General features: G+C 47.8%; 1 protein-coding gene across 1 annotated transcript in view; it reads right to left on the bottom strand.

Annotated features, from left to right (window-relative positions):
• Positions 1-20,058, bottom strand: part of LOC132831519 (synembryn-A-like) — a 36,477-nt gene that overhangs the window by 14,150 nt on the left and 2,269 nt on the right. Inside the window, exons 2-4 of the mRNA XM_060849714.1 lie at positions 12,077-12,124; positions 3,024-3,653; positions 1,392-1,486 (exon numbers count right to left, since the gene is read on the bottom strand). Coding sequence (XP_060705697.1) covers positions 1,392-1,486; positions 3,024-3,653; positions 12,077-12,124 — 773 coding nt within the window. The remainder of the gene's footprint in view (positions 1-1,391; positions 1,487-3,023; positions 3,654-12,076; positions 12,125-20,058) is intronic.

Below are 20,058 nucleotides of genomic sequence, written 5' to 3'. Positions count from 1 at the left end.
GGCCGTCTGGCAAATCATGCATGCTCCGCTATTCAATAAGATCAGGGCTGGTCTTTATTGTGGACTCATCTCCACTTACCCACCCTCTCACAGTATCCCTTAATTCCCTTACTGTTCAAAAAAAAAATCCACCTTAACTTGAAAACGGTTTACTGAAGGAGCTTCAACAACTTCCATGGGCAAGGAATTCCACAGATTTATAACCCTCTGGGTGACTCGGGGTAAAGTATTTCCCTTGGGTTATTGGGGGTCAGCCATTTAACTGCTCAAGTGGGTGGTGCAGGCAGAAAGGAAAAGAAAATGTCTGCAGGACCTCCGGGATAAGGTGGCACAACAGGACTGGAGGGAATTAATTGCCCCTTGGAATGGTAGGGGTGAGCTGCCTTCTTGAACCGCTGCAGTCCATGTGCTGTAGGCAAACCCATAATATCCTTAATATTAGATTCCCTACTGTGTGGAAACAGGCCCTTTGGCCCAACAAGTCCACATTGACCCTCCAAAGAGTAACCCACCCAGACCCATTCCTCACCTTATATTTACTCTTGACCACTAATGCGCTAACACTATGGGCAATTTAGCTCGGCCAATGCACCTACCTGAACATCTTTAGACTGTGGGAGGAAACCAGACCGCCCGGACAGACACAGGGAGAATGTGCAAACTCTACACAGACAGTCACCCGAGGCTGGGATTGAACCCAGATCCCTGGTGCTGTGAGATAGTAGTGCTAACCACTGTGCCATCATGCCACCCCGACAGAGGAAGACCCAGGATTATGACCCAGTGACAGCGATATATTTCCAAGTCAGGATGGGGAGTGGCTCGGAGGGGAATTGGTTGTGTTCCCCTGTATCTGCTTGTCATAGAGTCATTCAGCACAGGAACAGACCCTTCGGCCCAACTCGTCCATGTCAACCAACTTTCCCAAACTGAACTAGCCCCATTTGCCTGTGTTTGGCCCACAATCCTCTAACCCTCCATGTACCTATCCAAATGTCTTTTAAATGTTGTAACTGTACCCACACCCATCACTTCCTCTGCTGGTTTATTCCACATACAGTCACCTCCTGTGTGAAAGAAATTGCCTCTCTGGTCCTTTCTAAATCTTTCTCCTCCGACTTTCTCTTGCAGAGTACCAGCATAGGCACTAAGGGCCGAAAGGCCTCCTTCTGGGCTGCGAGAATTCTATGACTGAACAAAATGCAACTCTTTCTTTACATCTGCTTTCACAAACAGGCACCAGTGGAAGGCACTGCTGAGAAACTGGAATCTCTGGGACACAGCCTGAATCCTCTTGAAGTGAGAGAAGGAGAGAAAGACAAACCCATTATAAAGGCATCCTTACAAGAAAATAGAGCACAAGTCAGGAGGAAATACCTGACTATTCTTACCCGTGAAATTCCTGTGTCTGCTCCTTGCTGTCACTGTCAGTCAGCAGGCAGTAGCGCAGAATGGCTGCCAGGTGGCGGTAGAGAGCAGCATCCTCCTGTTGGTGGACAGCAGACATGTCAAAGGCTGGGCCCACCAGCTCTCCCTCACGGTGCCAAGAACACAGACACGTTAAAGAGTGCGACGCAAGTCAAGAAATAAGGAAGGCCATCAGCACCCCACCCCGCCCACCCCACTTCATCAGTCAATGAGGTCATGGCTACTCCTTAACTCTATGGTTTCTGCCCTCCCCCATAATCCTGGACTCCCTGGTCAATGGAAAATCCATCTACTTCCAAAAACGCGACCTGTCCCTATCACTGGGGAAGGGGATTCACCAGACCCTGGGAGGAGAACTTCCTTCCCGGCTCCATCTTAAATGGGGGAGCCCTCATCTTGAATCTGAGCTTCACCTCAACCCCTCCCTCAGTTCCCAGCTCGAGACTATTCAGTGGGGTCCAATGTCCTCCCAGCATCCACCCTGTCAGGTCATGGGTGGTGACACGCTGTTAACGTCCTCGTGTGCCACTGTACTGTCAACTTATATAACAACAGGAGAATTCTCCCTGGTCCCCTGGACAGTATCTAGCTCTTGACCGGACAATGTTAGGGGGATTTATCTAGCCAGTTAATCCATGGCTGCCTGTGGGATCTTGCTGTGTGCAGCCCACCTTACATGGTAACAATGACCCTCCCCAAAGTGCAAACCACCCCCCCCAACTACCACCACCTCCCCCACCTCCGCCATCTGGTCAGGAGTACCTCGCCGACTGGTGAAATGCTTTGGGACCACTTGAAGTTGTGAAAAGGTGCTACATAAATGCAGGCCTCTTGCTTTAATCTGCCTCCCTCCACTCCCCTCCTTTTCTAACTGAGTAATCTTTAATTAGGAGGTGACCAATGTCAATTATCGGAATATACAAACCCATCTGGTTCCCTTTAGTGAAGGAAATCTGTCAACATTACCCGGTCTGGCCTACATGTGACTCCAGACCCACAGCAATGGGGTTGACTCTTAATTACCATCTGGGCAACTTGGGATGGGGAAAAAATACTGGCTCAGTCAGAGACGCCAACAGCCCATCAATGAATTCGAAAAATAAAACTCAGGTTTAATTCCAGCCTTGGGTGACTGTCTGTGTGGAGTTTGCGCGTTCTCCCTGTGTCTGTGTGGGTTTCCTCCGGGTGCTCATGTTTCCTCCCACAGTCCAAGGATGCGCAGGGTAGGGTGAATTGGCCATGCTAAATTGCCCATAGTGCTCGGTGCATCAGTCAGAGGGAAATGGGTCTGGGTGGGTTACTCTTCGGAGGGTCGGTGTGGACTTGTCGGGCCGAAGGGCCTGTTTCCACACTGTAGGGAATCTAATCCAATCTGGTTCACTATTGTCTGTTGAGGGAAGGGAATCTTCAATCCTTACCTGGTCTGGCCTACACATGGTCCACAGCAATGGGGTAGACTCTTAGCTGCACATCGGCAATCAACTTTGCCTGGTGAGCGACACCCCCATGCTGCTTTGCTGTCGCTCCCCCTTCAGGCCCCTTTCCGCACGTCCCCATACCCCACACCCTGCCTTGCGCGATAACGGGATCCTTGCCTCATCCACTTGCTGTTTGCTGGTCTCGAATGTGATGTTGAAGAGGATCTTGAGGATCTCCATGGCTCGCTCGGTCACATCGCGTGGGAGGGGTTCCCCGGAGCGTGAGGCGGCCACCTCGTGCACATCCAGCCACCGCAGGCCCAGGGTGGTCTCCAGGGCGTCCGCCAACAAGGCCACGCCGTGGAACTGGTGGGCCAGCTGCCTGCGGATGTCCAGCCGCAGGGCGGTCAGCAGGAAGGTCAGCCGCAGCTCGTAGAAGCGGGTGATGCCGCGGCGGCCGGTATCTGGTGCCCCACCGTCTGCCTTCAGGCAACGGGCCAAGCCGCCGATCAGCCGCACCTCCTCAGCCGCCATGCCCTGGGCCTCCTCGCTGTTGTAGACCGTGTTGCACAGGCACTTGAGGGCCTCGCAGGCCACCTCGCCGTCGGAAGCTTCCGGAAGGAGGCCGCCGTCCTCCGTGGCCTCCAGTCCGGCCAGCCGGGCCAGCAGGCGCATCGAGTTGGTGCGGGCGAAGGGCGCCAGGCCGTGCTTGTCCCGTGACAGGATGCGAATCGCCTCCAGGATCACCAGCCGGCAGCAGGGCTGAAGGTCCCAGCTCAGCGAATCGATCAGCAGCTCCCCGATTTTCTGAAACAGAACCAAATGCCGGTTAGGACGACAACTGGAAAACGCCACACAGTTACCAAGAAAGTAGGAACAGGAGGAGGCCATTCAGCCCCTCCAGCCTGCTCTACCATTCTCTACAATCATGGCTGATCATCCGACTCAGTCCCCTGTTCCCACTTTCTCCACCATAATCTCTGATCCCTTTAGCCCTAAGAGCTATATCTAACTCCTTCTTGAAAATATTCAATGTTTTGGCCTCAAACGCTTTCTATGACAGAGAATTCCCCAGGCTCCCCACTCTCTGGGGGAAGACCCTTCTCCTCAGCTCAGTCCCAGTGACCAACCCTGTATCCTTTGACTATGTCCACCTTGTTCTGGATCGGGAACATCCATCCTGTCTAATTCTGTTAGAAATTTGAAGGTTTTTATGAGACTCCACCTTTATTCTTCTACACCCCGTGAATAAAGTCCTAACCAATCCAGTCTCTCTTCCTCCAACAGTCCTGCCACCCCAGGATTCAGTCTGGTAAAGCTTGGCTGCTCTCCCTCCAGCACCAGGACATCCTTCCTCAAATAAAGAGACTGAACTGCACACAATACACAATACAAGGCCTGTACAACCACAGCAAGGATTCCCAGCCCCTCTACTCAAGTCCTCCTTTCAGAAAACATTGACAAAAGGTATTCCTTCTTATCCCAGCTGCAGTCGGCCGGTTCCTTGCCGCAGTGTACATGGGAACACACAGCAGGCTGTCCCCTTCCGCAGTAACACATGCAGTTGGTGAGAGCTAGGAGCAGTAGGCCATTCAACCCTGCCAACCTGCTGCCCCATTCTATACAATTGTGGCTGATCTCATCTCTGCCTCAACTCCAGTCTCCTGCCCGCTGTCCGTAACCCTTCAACCTGTAACTAATTAAAAATCTATCCATTTCCTCCTTAAATTCACTCAGTGTCCAATTCCATCAATTCTACAGATTTTGAGAGAAGTGATTTCTCCACATCTCTGGTTTAAATCGGCCACTCCTTTTCCTAAATCTGTGACCATCTGTTCTAGATTTCCCCACGAAGTAACATACTCTCTATGTCTACTCTGTCAATCCCCTTTTGCATCTTACAGATCTCAAATGGATCTCCTCTCATTCTCCTATGCTCAAGAGGTTTAAGGATGTGATTGCATTAGAGAGGGTGTAGAGGAGATTTACCAGGATGTTGCTTGGAGGACCTGAGTTATGAGGAGCGTTTGGATAGGCTGGGGTTTGAAATGACTCCACAGAGGCCGCTATTGTGTGACCAAGTCACCCTTTAGTTACACACGGAGAGTCCTTGACACTGATCCAGCTCCCTCAGAGTCAGCTCTCAGAGTGAGTAGAACCCCTGACACTCCTGTTTGTATCTGTCAGCCAGGGCTCCCTGATTGGACCAGATTAACAGCCCCAATCAGGGAACTCATATTCTATGAGATAAACCTGGTTGACCTCGTTTTAATCACTCCAGGATTATTTTTCTTGGAGCAGGGGAGATTAAGGAGGGATCTGATGGAGGTATATAAGGCTCTGAGGGTGGACAGGAAGGAACATTAGTAGGGGAGTCAACCCCCAGGGGCAAAAATCTAAGGTATGAAGCAGGGGGCCGGCAGGAGAGTTGAGGAGGTTCTTTTCTCATCCAGAATGTGGGTGGAATCTACAATGGCATTGCCTGAAAGGCTGTGGGTTTGAGTCAGAAAATCTCGTAACATTAAAACCGTATTTAGATATTCACCTGCACTGCCACAACGTTTAGGGCTTTGGGTCAAGAGCTGGAAAAAGGGATTAGAATACAGGAGCTGGGAGGTTATGCAGCTCCTGTCCAAAATGGTTAGTCAGACCACAGCTGGAGTACTGTAGGAAGGATGTGCCTGCACTGGAGAGAGTGCAGAGGAGATTTACCAGGATCTGAAACAAAAACAGAGATTGTTGGAGAAACTCAGCAGGTCTGGCAGCATCTGTGGAGAGAGAAACAGAGTCAACATTTCGGGTCCAGTGACCTGTCACAAACCTGGTCCCTCTTTTCTAAAAGCTCTTCCTTTTGTCAAGGAGACTGTATCCTTGGTTTTCCCCAGTGGGGTCGTAAACAACTCCCGGTTCTGATTAGACTGGTTTGGTACAGAGATGAATGGATATGGCGAGGTCTTTTGTTTATATGTAAACAGATGAGATTTCAGGCCCAAGTGGTCATGTTTTAGAAGTGACCTGTATAATGAAAGGGGAGTGGTCAGCTCTCTAGCTGAGCAATTTAGCTCAAAACTAGTTTGGAATCCAATAGTGAGCTGTGGCGAAAGAGGTTGCTAAACTCTTCGTTGTTCTGCCTTTCTAACTTCAACCTGTAAGGACTTATTCCATTTTCTTACTGGTTTTTAAGGAGGTGTGCGTATTCAGACTGTTGTGTATATTCAGAACAGCATAATTAAGTCTAGTTTGGATAGACTTAGTTCTGTAGGGGTGCGTTGTTCTGTTTGTTGTGTTTCATTGCGAAATTTTGTGAACAAATTTCTGTCTGTTTTGAAACCTGGTAGTCAACCTGGCTAAATTACTCCGGGTAATTTTCTACACTTATTGAAACAAATTGCAAAGTTATGGTCTGGGCTGCCTGCTTAAGAATGTTTTGAGTGGTCTGGCCTAGTCTATAACAGAGCTGAAAATGTGTTGCTGGAAAAGCGCAGCAGGTCAGGCAGCATCCAAAGAGCAGGAGAATCGACGTTTCGGGCATGAGCCCTTCTTGCTCTTTGGATGCTGCCTGACCTGCTGCGCTTTTTCAGCAACACATTTTCAGCTCTGATCTCCAGCATCTGCAGACCTCACTTTCTCCTAGTCCATAACAGACCCTACCTCAGAGCAGTTCACCCAGACATTTCCCACGTTACAGTGGCACCTTCTCCCTGCACATCGTAGCCAGGAGCTACAGAATACAGGCCCCAACTCCTTCCCCATCACAGGGGTTTCTCCCACTCTCCCCACCGTCCACTACAGGTATTGGACAGATCGATGAGTTGATATTTAACCTGTTTGGCTAGATTATGAACACACTTGGCTTCAGAGTCCTGGAGTGGACTTGGAAACTTGGAGCTTCTGCCTCAGAGGCAGGGACACTATTCACTGCACCACCAGACGTCTTTGGTATATGCTGCGTATTGTGATGTTCCTCAACTCTTTCAGTCTTCCTCTTGTTGCCAATACTAGCAGTGACAGGCTGCTCCCCACTGATGTATGTGGCTTGCTCTGCTCTGTCTATATTCATTCGTGGGGCATGGGTATCTCTGGCTAGGGCAGCCTTTATTTTGCCCATCCCTAGTTGCCCCTTGAGAAGGTGGGGGTGAGCTGCCTTCTTGAACTTAGTGGGCGGCACGATGGCACAGTGGTTAGCACTGCTGCCTCACAGCGCCTGAGACCCGGGTTCAACTCCCAACTCAGGCGACTGACTGTGTAGAGTTTGCACGTTCTCCCCGTGTCTGCGTGGGTTTCCTCCGTGTGCTCCGGTTTCCTCCCACAGTCCAAAGATGTGCGGGTCAGGTGAATTGGCCATGCTAAATTGCCCATAGTGTTAGGTAAGGGGTAAATGTAGGGGTATGGGTGGGTTGCACTTCGGCAGGTCGGTGTGGACTTGTTGGGCTGAAGGGCCTGTTTCCACACTGTAAGTAATCTAATCTAATCTAAAAAACTGCTGCAGTCCGTGTGCTGTGGGTAGACCCACAATGCCCTTAAGGAGGGAATCCCAGGAGTTTAGAGAAGTGATTTGGATGAGAATACAGAGGCATGGTTAGTAAGTTTGTGGATGACATCAAAGCTGGTGGACAGTGAAGATGATGATCTAAGATTGAACAGAACATTGATCAGCTGGGCCAAGGAATGGCAGATGGAATTTAATGTAGATAAGTACAAGTTGTTGCATTTTTGTCAGCCAAACCAGGCAGGACTTACACAGTCAATGGAAGGGCCCTGGGGAGTGTTGTCAAAAGGAGAGATCTCGGGATGCAGGAACATCGGTCCTTGACAGAGATGTCACGGGATGGTGAAGAAAATGTTTGGCATGCTTGCCTTCGTCAGTCACAGCATTGAATACAGGAATTGGGATGTCACATTACGGTTACACAAGACATTGGTATGGCCACATTTGGAGTACTGTCTACAATTCTGGTCACCACCTCTCGGAACAATGTCATTAAATTGGAGAGGGTGCAAAACAGATTGGCAAGGATGTTAGCGAGGCTGGAGGGTCTGAGTTATAAGGAGAGGCTGGATGGACTGGGACTTTTTTCCCTGGAGTTAGGACCACCCTGAGGGGTGGTCTTACAGAGGCTTATAAAACCATCAGGGGCATGGATCGGGTGAATAGCCAAGGCGTTTTCCCAGGATAGGGGAGTGCAACACTAGAGGGGCATAGATGTAAGGTGACAGGGAAAGATTTTAAAGGGACCTGATGGGCAATTTTTCACGCAGAGGGTGGTTTGTGTGTGGAATGAACTGCCAGAGGACGTGTTGGATGCAGGGGCAGTTACAATGTTTAAAAGACATTTAGACAGGGACTTGGATAGGAATGGTTTAGAGGGATATGGGCCAACTGCAGACAAATGGGATAAGTTCAGTTTGGGAAGCCTGATCAGCGTGGACAGGTTGGGCCAAAGGGCCTGTTTCAGTGTTGCATGACTCTATTTTGACCACCTAGTGCGTAGGTTCAAGTCACACTTACTTCAGAGGTGTGTAACAACATCCCTGGTCAGGTTGATCAGAAAGAAACTATCAACCAGTTCAAGGTGGGATCATGGCTGATCTGTAATGGCTCCACTCACTGAGCTTGGCTCCATAACCCTTTGTATGTACACGAAAGGATAAAGAGCATGGCTTAATAACAGAGCAGAGGATCAGACAGTGCACATTATTGTAAAAGACTTTATGGGAGATAAACTGCCAAAAAGGCTAACCCCAGCCCTGCCTCCGAATGAAGAGTCCTGCCTCTTACCTCTCTCAGCTTCACCTCAGCATCATCTGAATGGTCAGAATCAGAGTCGGAATCCGAGTTGGAAAAGTGCTCTTTGCGTTTCATTTTCCTGAACTATGTCCAGAAAGACACCGGAAGTAGATGACATGATTGATAAAGAAATAGTGGAGCAGACAGAACAAACATACACTACTTCTGAATCTGGCATTCCCTTTGGGGGAGGTGGGGGAGAGGGTGTGTGTGTGTGTGTGTGTGTGTGTGTGTGTGTGTGTGTGTGTGTGTGTGTGTGTGTGTGTGTGTGTGTGTGTGTGTGTGTGTGTGTGTGTGTCAGAATGTGTCTCTGTGAATGAATGTGTGTGAGGGAGCATGTGTGTGTATGTGGGTGTGTGTGAGAATGTGGGTGTCTCTGTAAGTGTGTCCGTGAGAGAATGTGTGTCTCTGTGAGTGCGTGTGCGTGAGAGAGAATGTGTGTGTGTCAGAATGTGTGTGTGTGACAGAGAGAATGTGTGCGTCTGTGAGTGTGTGTGAGAGAGAATGTGTGTGTCAATGTGAGTGTGTGTGAGAGAGTGAGAAAATGTGTGTGTGTGAATGTGTGGGTATGTGTGTGTACGTGTGTGTCTGTGAGAGTGAGAGAATGTGTGTATATGTGTGTGTGAGAGAGACAATATGTGTGCATGTTTGTGTATGTGAGAGAGAGAATGTGTGTGTATGTGTGTGTGTGAGACAGAGAATGTGTGTGTATATGTGTGTGTGAGAGAGAGAATATGTGTGCATGTTTGTGTATGTGAGAGAGAATGTGTGCGCATTTGTGTGTGTGTTTTTGTGTGCATGTTTGCGTGTGTGGCGAGGGGGAGTTGAGGTGGGTGATAGAGTGGGGCTGAGGGGAGGGAGTACAAATTGAAAGAATAATCTAAACATAAAGTGTAACATTTGAAGTAAATATTGGACCCTGTAAAATGATTTCCAGAATCCACAGGACTTGCTTTTTTTAAAAGAGTCTGGAGCTCTGTATTGTCTACGACAGGGAGCACAATGTCTCTCTGAAGCAGGGCTACCCAAAGTAGGAGCAAATAGTTCAAGTGGGGGCCATGAGACAGAATGGACACCGTGGAACTGTAACAAGCACATGCCTCTTTATGAAGAGGAGATTCCCACAGATACAGGAGCCAACTTCCTCTCGCAGGGTTCCCAACCCTACACCCTACCTGGTGGGGTTCCCATCAACATCCAAATCCAAAAACGGGGTGAGAGTGAGAAAAAGCTTGAGAAGTGCTGGGCTATAGTGAGCTAGAATTTGGACCCTAGCCCCCATGTTGGTCCAGTACAGTCAACCACACAGTGGTCAGCAATGTTAAATCAGACTGGTCATTCCCAAAAGTCTTCTTGTGTTGAATTAGCTAATGATTATCAGTGGGTTCTACTCTTGCAGCTGACGAAGAAGATTTTGCAGTTGACATCAACTTCAGAGGCTTAAACCTGAATAGTCCTGTGAGACACACCTGAGCAGTGCTGAGGGTGGAGTGATATTAAACCCAAACTCTCTCCAGCAGTTGTAAAAGACCCCGAGATACCACTCCAAAGGGAAGCAGAGGGTCCATTCCCAGTTTAGGGGTCAATATTCCACCTAAGCGAAAGTGAGGATTGCAGATGCTGGAGAATAGAGTTGAGTGTGTGGTGCTGCAAAAGCACAGCAGGTCAGGCAGCATCCGAGGAGCAGGAGAATGAACGTTTTGGGCAAAAGCCCTTCATCAGGAACACACATTCTCTCTCTCACACACATGCGCGCGAGCGCACACACACACACACACACACACACACGGACACACGCACTCTCATACACATACAGATTCACATTCTCACATACACACACTCACAGAGACACACACACTCATATATATATATATATATATATATATACACACACACACGCGAGCACACACACACACACACACGGACACACGCATTCTCATACACATACAGATTCACATTCTCACATACACACACTCACAGAGACACACACACTCTCATATATATATATATATATATATATGTGTGTGTATGTATATATATATATATATACACACGCACACACACACACATATTCACACAGACACACATGCACGGAGAAATACTCTGCCTATCTTACACACACATACACATTCTCTCTCACACACACATTCTCTTACACACAGATTCGCACACACACAGACACACATTCTCACAGACACACACATGCACACACAGACACACACATTCTCACACACTGACAGAGACACACACATTCTCTCACATACACACACACATTTCTGATGAAGGGTTTTTGCCCGTAACGTTTATTCTCCTGCTCCTCAGATGCTGCCTGACCTGCTGTGCTTTTCCAGCACCACACTCTTGAGTGTTTCACCCTCAGCCGGACTATTATCTGGTCATTATCAGTGTTGGTGGGATCGTGCTGTGTACATTTGGCTATCTAGTTTCCTACATTAGTGGAATGACTACACCTTGGAAAAGTAGTTTGTTGTCTATACAGCACTTTAGGTGCCCTGAGATTGTGAGAAGCCCTTTTCGAATATATTGGAGCCAAACATCAGAATTTTGGCAATGCATTGGATGAAATATAAAGCAACTTACTGGGAGCAAGCTATCTGATCAGCAGAGTCACGACAGCAGAGAGCAACAAGCAAGGAAGACATGGGGAAGGCAATCCCAACGTTGGATGGATTGCTATGAGAAAGGAAGGAGCAATAAAAGGCTACATTTTGCAGTTTGTCATGCTGAAAGAACTGAGGACTAAACTACAGGAGGGATTCCTTTAATAAAAACAAAAAGTGACCAAACTCAGCTCTGAAGAGAGTCGTTTCGGACTCAATGAAATATTAACTCTTTTTTTTTCTCTCCCCACCGATGCTGCCAGACTTGCTGAGTTTCTCCAGCACTTTCTGTTTTTATTTCATAACTTCAGCTATTCGCGGTATTTTGCTTTTATTTGAGATAATTCTTTACCTCTTCCAGTTTCTCACGCTGCCGACGTGACAGTTGGGGGGGGAGGAAAGATGCAAAAGTTAAATTTAAAGACATATCATTGACTCACAGTGAAAACTGTAGTGAAAACTCACACACAGACTGCTGCCCGGCTGGGTGGATGAATGGACAGTTAGACATTTTGAACCTTCTTTCTAATAGCTACCTGGATGTTGTCCTGTCTCACTTGCGACCCCTGGAGGTCTTAGGGAGCAATGGGTAACATCTCTGTCTCTCAGTCATGGAGTCATACAGCACAGATATGACCCTTTGGTCCAACCAGTCTTTGTTGACCATAACCCCAAACTGACCAAGGGGCTGAGCTCCAAAAGCTTGTGATTTCAAATAAACCTGTTGAACTATAACCTGGTCTCGGGTGACATCTGACTTTATACACTAACAGATTTCAAATATAATGCTGAACTGCCAAAACCCGTTGAATTTCACTTACCTTTCTCTCCTCTCTCTCCTCTGCATTGAAAAAGAAGCTCTGAGCATACTAATATATAAAAGAGAAACACAAAGATAAAAATATCATGCAGTGAGAAAATTACATTCATAGAGTCATAGAGATGTACAGCATGGAAACAGACCCTTCGGTCCAACCCGTCCATGCCGACCAGATATTCCAACCCAATCTAGTCCCACCTGCCAGCACCCGGCCCATATCCCTCCAAACCCTTCCTATTCATATACCCATCCAAATGCCTCTTAAATGTTGCAATTGTACCAGCCTCCACCACTTCCTCTGACACCAGCGTGTACTTGTTTTTAATGAGCCATTTTATAGATAGGGGATCTTTTCTAAGGCTCAACCACGTTAGGTGCTGAGAGGAGGGACTATGTGGTCGCTGTGGTAATGCCACAAACCCAGCAGTCAAGTTGTGCACAGCAAGATCCCACAAGCCATGGTGAAATCACAGTTGGATAATTTGCTCTTCGTGAAGGTGCTGAGTGGTTAGCACTGCTGCCTCACAGTGCCAGACACCCTGGGCTCGATTCCATTTTTGGGTGACTGTCTTTGTATAATTGGCATGGTCACCATATGTCTGCAGTTTCCTCCCACAGTTCAAAGATGTGCAGGTTAGGATGGATTGGCCATGGGAAATTGCCCCTTAGTGTCCGCAGTTGTGCAGGCTAGGTGGATTAGCCATGAGCTAGGGAGGGTGATGGGTCTGGTTGGGATGGTCTTTGGAGGGTTGGTACAGACTCGATGGGCCAAATAGCCTGCTTCGACACTGTAAGGATTCTATGACACGGATACATTTTAGCCCAGGATATAAGGGAGAACACATAGAACATAGGAAATACAGCGCATAACAGGCCCTTTGGTCCTCGATGTTGCGTTGACCCAAGCCCACCTAACCTACACTAGCCCACTATCCTCCATATGCCTATCCAATACCCGTTTAAATGCCCATAAAGAGGGAGAGTCCACCACTGCTACTGGCAGGGCATTCCAGTAACTCACGACTCGCTGAATAAAGAATCTACCCCTAATATCTGTCCTATACCTACCACCCCTTAATTTAAAGCTATGCCCCCTCGTAATAGCCAACTCCTGCACCTGCCCTTCTGCGACATAGGATCTTTTCCCAGCTGTGCAGAGAAACAGAGTCCCATCTTCGAGACTATAAGGTGGCGTCCCTTTCAGTACAGCAGGACAATAAGATGGGGCTGAACAGTGGCAAGTGGAATCGATTCTGAGAAGTGCCAGATGATGTATTTTGGGGGGCTAACAAGGTGAGGGCGTACACTGTGAACAGTAGGATCCTAGGAAGTACAGAGGGAATGAATGTCCATAGATCCTTAAAGGCAGCTGGAACAGTTCAATAAGAGGGTTACAAAGGCCTAGGGGGCCTTGCTTTTTGGATATCCAGGCCTTGAATACAAGAGCTGAGAGGTTGTGATGGAGCTATATGTACTGATGATGAAGGGTTCTTTCCTGATGAAGGGCGAAATGTCGACTCTCCTGCTCCTTGGATGCTGCCTGACCTGCTGTGCTTTTCCAGCAACACACTCTCGACTCTGTATGTGATGTTACTGAGGCCACTGCTGGAGCACTGTGTACAGTTCTGGTTACCACTCTATAGGAAGGATGGGATTGTGTCGGAGATGGTTTCAGAATATGGTCCCTGGGCTGGAACGATTCAGCGATGAAGATAAACAGGATAGGCTATGGTTGTTTTCCTGTAAGTAGAGAAGGCTGTGGAGTTGGGGGAGAGGGGTTGTTGATTTATGAAGGGAATGCAGAATAATGAGGCATGGGGTTAGATGAAACATTTCCCCTCAGTTTGGGGAAGCAAAGGGGCACGGTTTTAAAGAGAAACATAAATCACTGGAAAAGCTCAGCAGGTCTGGCAGTATTTGTGGAGAGAGAAACAGAATTAACATTTCAGATTGAGTGACCCTTCCTGTTCTGGGGAAGGGTCACTGGACCCAAAACGTTAACTCTGATTTCTCTCCACAGATACTGTCAGACCTGCTGAGCTTTTCCAGCAATTTCTGTTTCCTGTTTCTGATTTACAGCATCCACAGTTCTTGCGGCACAGTTTTAAGTTGTGGATCAGGAGGTTTAGAGGAAATTTGAAGAAAGAAATCATTGTAAACCAACGAGCTGTGGATACCTGGAACTCACTGCCTGAGAGTGGGAACAGGCAGAAACTGTAATGACATACTGACAGGCAATTGCTGGAGAATGGGATTGTTTATGTTCACACACAGGATGAGGGTATCGCTGGCTAGACAGCATTTATTCCTCATCCCTGATGAAGGGTGTTTGCCCAAAATGTCGATTCATGGTGGCACAGTGGTTAGCACTGCTGCCTCACAGTGCCAGAGGTCCGGGTTCAATTCCTGCCTCAGGCGACTGACTGTGTGGAGTTTGCACGTTCTCCCTGTGTCTGCGTGGGTTTCCTCCGGGTGCTCCGGTTTCCTCCCACAATCCAAAGATGTGCAGTTCAGATGAATTGGCCAAGCTAAATTGCCCGTAGTGTTAGGTGAAGGGGTAAATGTAGGGGAATGGGTCTGGGTGGGTGCACTTCGGTGGGTCGGTGTGGAGTTGTTGGGCCGAAGGGCCTGTTTCCACACTGTAAGTAATCTAATCCTGATCCTCAGATGCTGTGCTTTTCCAGAGTCACACTCTCGACTCTAATCTCCATTCTCACTTTCACCTCGGCAGCATTTATTGCCCAGAGGGTAGTTAAGAGTCAACACCATTGCTGTGGGCATGGAGTCACATATACACCAGACAAGGATGGCAGCTCCCTTCCCTAAAGGGCACTAGTGAAGCAGATGAGCTTTTCCCAACTATCGATTCATGGTTATTATTAGACTCTTCATTCCAGTTTTTCCCCTCTCCACTGAATTCAAATTCCACCATCTGTCAGGACAGGATTCAAACCCCAGTCCCCAGGACATTACCTGAGTCTCTGGATTAACAATCCAATGATAATACCAGTCGGCCATTGCCTCCCTGTCTGAATAGTTTGATGCTTGATGACTAGTGTAGACATGGTGGGCTGAAGGGTCTCTCTTCATGCTGGAAAAACTTTCAGCAGGGCTGGAGTGTCAGTCTAGGACAGCGACTGGAGTATTGTAAGAATGAGTCGAGAGTGTGATGCTGGAAAAGCACAGCATGTCAGGCAGCATCCGAGGAGCAGCAGAATAGACGTTTCGGGTAAAAGCCTTTCATCAGGAAGCCTTATTATAAGAGTCAGTCCAATCCCATTAAAAATCATGACTGGAAAATGTGCTGTAATTATCCTTTCAAATTTCTGAAAAATCTGGATTGGTGGAAGATCGGGAATACCGGGATTTGGGAATGCTAAAATCACAGCCCATTGTGACACACTGTGAGCTACATCCCGCGGTGTGACACTCCATCACCCAGGCAACACAGACTCCCTCACCCAACCTCCTTAACACCTCACCCCCGCCTCCATTAAAATACACCATTACACTCCTCTTCACTACAACACAAGTGGTGTCACTCGATTTAAATATAATTACTATAGCAACAGAGTGCGCTGTCTGGCAGCCAGAAAAGAGCTCAGAGATAATGGCTGAGGGATGATTTTTATTGGTCACTTGCATGGGTTTATAAATCCCTCACCAATTACGCATTTTGACAGAACAAATTCAGTGAAAGCAGAGAAACTGGCCAAGTTCATTTAGCTTCTGAACTTCTGTGCATGCACTTTGCAACAAAAGCCAGCTTTTATACAAAAATATTGAAGGTTGAAAGGCAGAAATACTGGCTGGAATCATTTTGTTCAATCCCCTGCACCCCTACCATTTTGTAACTGATGGCCATTTTATCCCCATCCTGTTTGGAGTCCAGAAAGCTGTAAAATGCCTGGTCTGAAGATGAGATGCTCGCCCCCCCAGTTAGAGCTCTGATTCATTGGGGCACTGCAGCATGCCGAGGGCACACACCATGGGCATGGGGTCAGGACACTGTGTTAAAATGACCGGCTACGGGAAGGCCAGGATTCTGCTTGCACACAGACTGGAGGTGTCCCACAAAGTGGTTGCCCAGTTTGCGCTTGGTTTGTCCAGTGTAGAGGAGGCCACATTGGGTGCAGTGAACACAATACACAGGATTGGAGGAGGTCCAGGTGACATGCTGCTTCACCTGGAAAGACTGTTTGGATGGTGAGCAGGGAGGAGGGGAAGGGGCAGGAGTTGCACCTTCTGCACTTACATAGGAAGGTGCCGTGGAGTTGGGGGCGGTGTGGTTTGGCGTTGGGTGGAAAGGAGTGGTGTCTTCCCGGAGCGAACGATCTCTGTGACAGGGGGAGAGAGGAGAAGATGTACTTGGTGGTGGCATTCTGTTGGAGTTATCCAAAACGGCGGAGAATGATCCTTTGAATGCGGAGGCTGGGTGGGAGAGGAAGTGAGGATAAGGGGTATTCGATCAGGCTGGTGTGAGTGATGGGAAGGGTCAAGGGTGGAAGAATAGGGTGACAGGTCAAATGCAGTTGAGGGCCCTGTCACCCACAGTGGGTGGGACACCATGGTCATGGAAGAAAGGAGCCATGTTAGCAGCGCTGTTTTGGAAGGTTGTATAATCAGAACAGATGTGATGGAGACAAAGGAACTAGGAGAATGGAATAAAAAACACTGCTCTGTCAGACATGGCCTTTTTTTTTAATCAAAGGCCGCTCTGGTTGCTTTGTGTTCCAGCCATCTACCAGGACAGGGGAGGTGGGGGGGGGAGCATTTCCGATAAGGGCCTCTGTGAGTGGTCATCGGCAGTTAGGAGATGGTGGAGGATGGGTTCCTGAGAGTGGCTGCATCAACAGACTGCACACTATCCGACCTAACACTATCCGCTTAACACTAAACAGATTACAATTCAAACAGAAATTAAATCAAATCTAATCGCCTGTGTTCTGGGCTCATGGGATGTGAAGGAGATGTCTGTTACAGAGAACAAGTGATACCGCTGAAGGAAGAGCCATGGAATGGCAGAGGCTATTCTACCCCTCAAATCTGTTCTGCCTCTATTTAATAAGACCATGGCTGGTATGTGACCAAACTCCATAAGCCCTCTTTTTCACATTCCCACGTCTATAGGTGTCACAGTGGTTAGCACTGCTGCCTTACAGCACTAGGGGCCTGGGTTCAATTCCACTCTTGGGCAACTGCTTGGGTGGAATTTGCACATTCTCCCTGTTGATGTGCTCTGTTTTCCTCCCACAATCCAAAGATGTGCAGGTTAGGAAGGATTGGCCATGGTAAAAATTGTCCATAGTGTCCTGGGTTGCACAGGCTGGGTGGGTTAGCCCTGGGAAAGGCAGGGACAGGGTGGGATGCCCTTTGGAGAGTCCGATGGGCCAAATGGCCTCCATTCTATGATTCAAAAAACATCAGGTTTAGAATCAATCAATTAAAAGGAAAAACCTGTCAAGTTTGGAAATGTCACAATTCATCTTGTATCCCTGAAAAGACAAGTCCAGTGTGGATCAGTACATTGTCATTTCTAAACCTGAACGTTTGACTTAAATTGTCATTTGTGGAAGAGAATTCCAAACTTCTAACTGTCTTGTCTGTGTGTAAACAACTTCACTCCTTAAAGTTCTGACTCAAATTTTCAGGCTAATGCGGCCGAGTGCTGGACACCCTGAAGGAGTCTAGATCAGAGTGGTGTTGGAAAAGCACAGCAGGTCAGGCAGCATCCAAGGAGCAGGAAAAAGCTAAGCTTTTGCCCGAAACATCAATTTTCCTCGGATACTGCCTGACCTGCTGTGTTCTTCCAGCACCACTCTGATCTAAACTCTGGTTTTCAGCACCTGCAATCCTTGTTTTTACCCTAAAGAAGTCGCTTCTCTCTATTTGTCCAGTGTGTTCCCTACATACCTGGAAAGTTCTGATTAAATTGTCACTTAAGCTTCTACATTAAGGAATGTTCCACCATGTTCTCAGTATTTAGCATGAAACAAGAAGGAAAAGTAAAGATGAACTCTATTGCTATATTTTTCTGGTTGAATTTTGTGTTTTTTCTGTGATTTAAAATGGCGCCAAAGAGTGGTGATTCTCAACAACACTTTTCACTGTACGTGTAACACACATGACATTAAATATATCTCAATGTAAATCTTGGCTCCCAATATCACTCTGGTAAACATATGCTCTGCTTTTTCTCATCACTCACATTGTGATGTACTGTCAGACGTACACTCGTAACTTGAGTGCAGCTCGGTGGGTGACCCTCCCACCCCCATGTTAGAAGATTGTTGGGTGGGGACTCACTCTGGGATCTGAACGCGGTGATCCAAGCCGGAGACTCTCAGTGCCGGTGCTGAGGGAGCCCCGCACTGTCTCAGGAGCTTTCTTTCACACGGAGCTGCCATACAGAGTCTGCCTTCAGAAAGTGAGCAAGTAACTTGCTGTAAAGTTCCCCCGATCGCCACAAACAATTTACACCCCGCTGTCAACCAACAGCTGGACCCGACTGTGTGGAAGTCACCGTGTTGCTGCTTGTGGGATCCTGCTGTGCACACATTTCCTGCACTGCAACAGTGCCTATACCCCTGGAAATGGGTTGTGAAGTTCTGAAGGCCTTGAAAGGTGATATATAAATGCAAGGTCCTTTTTGACCTTGCAGTTGTCAGGCTGATCTTTGTATAAGGGAGCTCACTGAAACAGATGAAATTCTTACCAGGTTTGACAGGGTCAATGTTAGGAGACTGTCAACTATCCCCAAACCCACTCCAGGCTAGAAGATGGGGTCACAGCCTTAGGATAAGGACTCAGCCATTTAGGACTGAGATGAGGCAAGATTCCTTCACTCAAAGGATTGACAACAAGTCCAAAGATTCACAGCAACAAGTTCTATTTATATAGCAGCCTTGACGCAATGAAACATTCCACAGTGCTTCATATGAGCATTAAGCTAGACACCACGCCACTTAAGAAGGTATTACATCAGATGAGCAAATGCTTGGTCGGGGAGGGAGGTTGTGAAAGGTAAATTCAAGAGGCAAAGCGAGGTTTTGACAGACAGGCATCAAAGAGGGCATGCCAGAGTTTAGGGCCCAGGGAGCTGAAGGCTTGGCTACACCAATAATGGAGGAATTAGAATCAGGAACGCATGGGGCTGGTGGAATTACAGGAGATCAGGTATCACGGAGAGGTTGGATTGGATCACGGAAGGAGGGAGGAGTGAGTTCACAGAAAGATTTGAGAACAATAATGAGGTTGTTAGACCGGACAGCTGCTGATGCTCAGTCACCGAGTATACTCGAGGCTGAGATTGATAATTGACATTCGAAGGGATGGGCTTAGGCAGGAACATGCCACTGATGGAGAGAACCCGCTGTTACTATATTGAATGGGGAACAGCTAAAGGGACCTACTCCCGTCTTATCCTGAAGGTTATTATACTGAAAGAAGCATAGAAAACAGACCATTCGGCCCACCATGTCTGTACTAACCATGATGCCATTCCAAATTAATCCAGCACAGTGGCTAGCACTGCTACCTCACAGGGCCAGGGACCTGGGTTCAATTCCACTCTTGGGTGACTGTCTCTGCAAGTTCTCTCTGTGTCTGCATGGGATTCCAAAGATGTGCAGATTAGGGTGGATTGGCCATGTTAAACTGTCCATAGTGTCCTGGGATGTGCAGGCTAGGTGATTTGGTCATGGGAAATGTAAGGTTACACGGATGTGGTGGGTCTGGACAGGATGTTCTTCGGGACATCTGTATGGACTCGATGGGCTGAATAGCCTACTTACACAGTTCAGGATCCTATGAAAATAATCCCATCTGCCAGCACATGGTAAACATGGATCTTCATTAAGAGGAATTATTTCGAATGCATCCTATTGGACTTAACATCAACCTCAGTGTAAAACGGGATTACTTATGCAGTTGCTTTGCATATTTCACTTCCTCTAAGTACCAACATTTCCGGTTAAAATATTT

The sequence above is a fragment of the Hemiscyllium ocellatum genome, chromosome 33 (genome assembly GCF_020745735.1).
Source record: "Hemiscyllium ocellatum isolate sHemOce1 chromosome 33, sHemOce1.pat.X.cur, whole genome shotgun sequence".
NCBI lineage: Eukaryota > Metazoa > Chordata > Chondrichthyes > Orectolobiformes > Hemiscylliidae > Hemiscyllium > Hemiscyllium ocellatum.
Note: the sequence above shows the minus strand (reverse complement) of the source record. Positions and strands in the feature narration are given on the sequence as shown.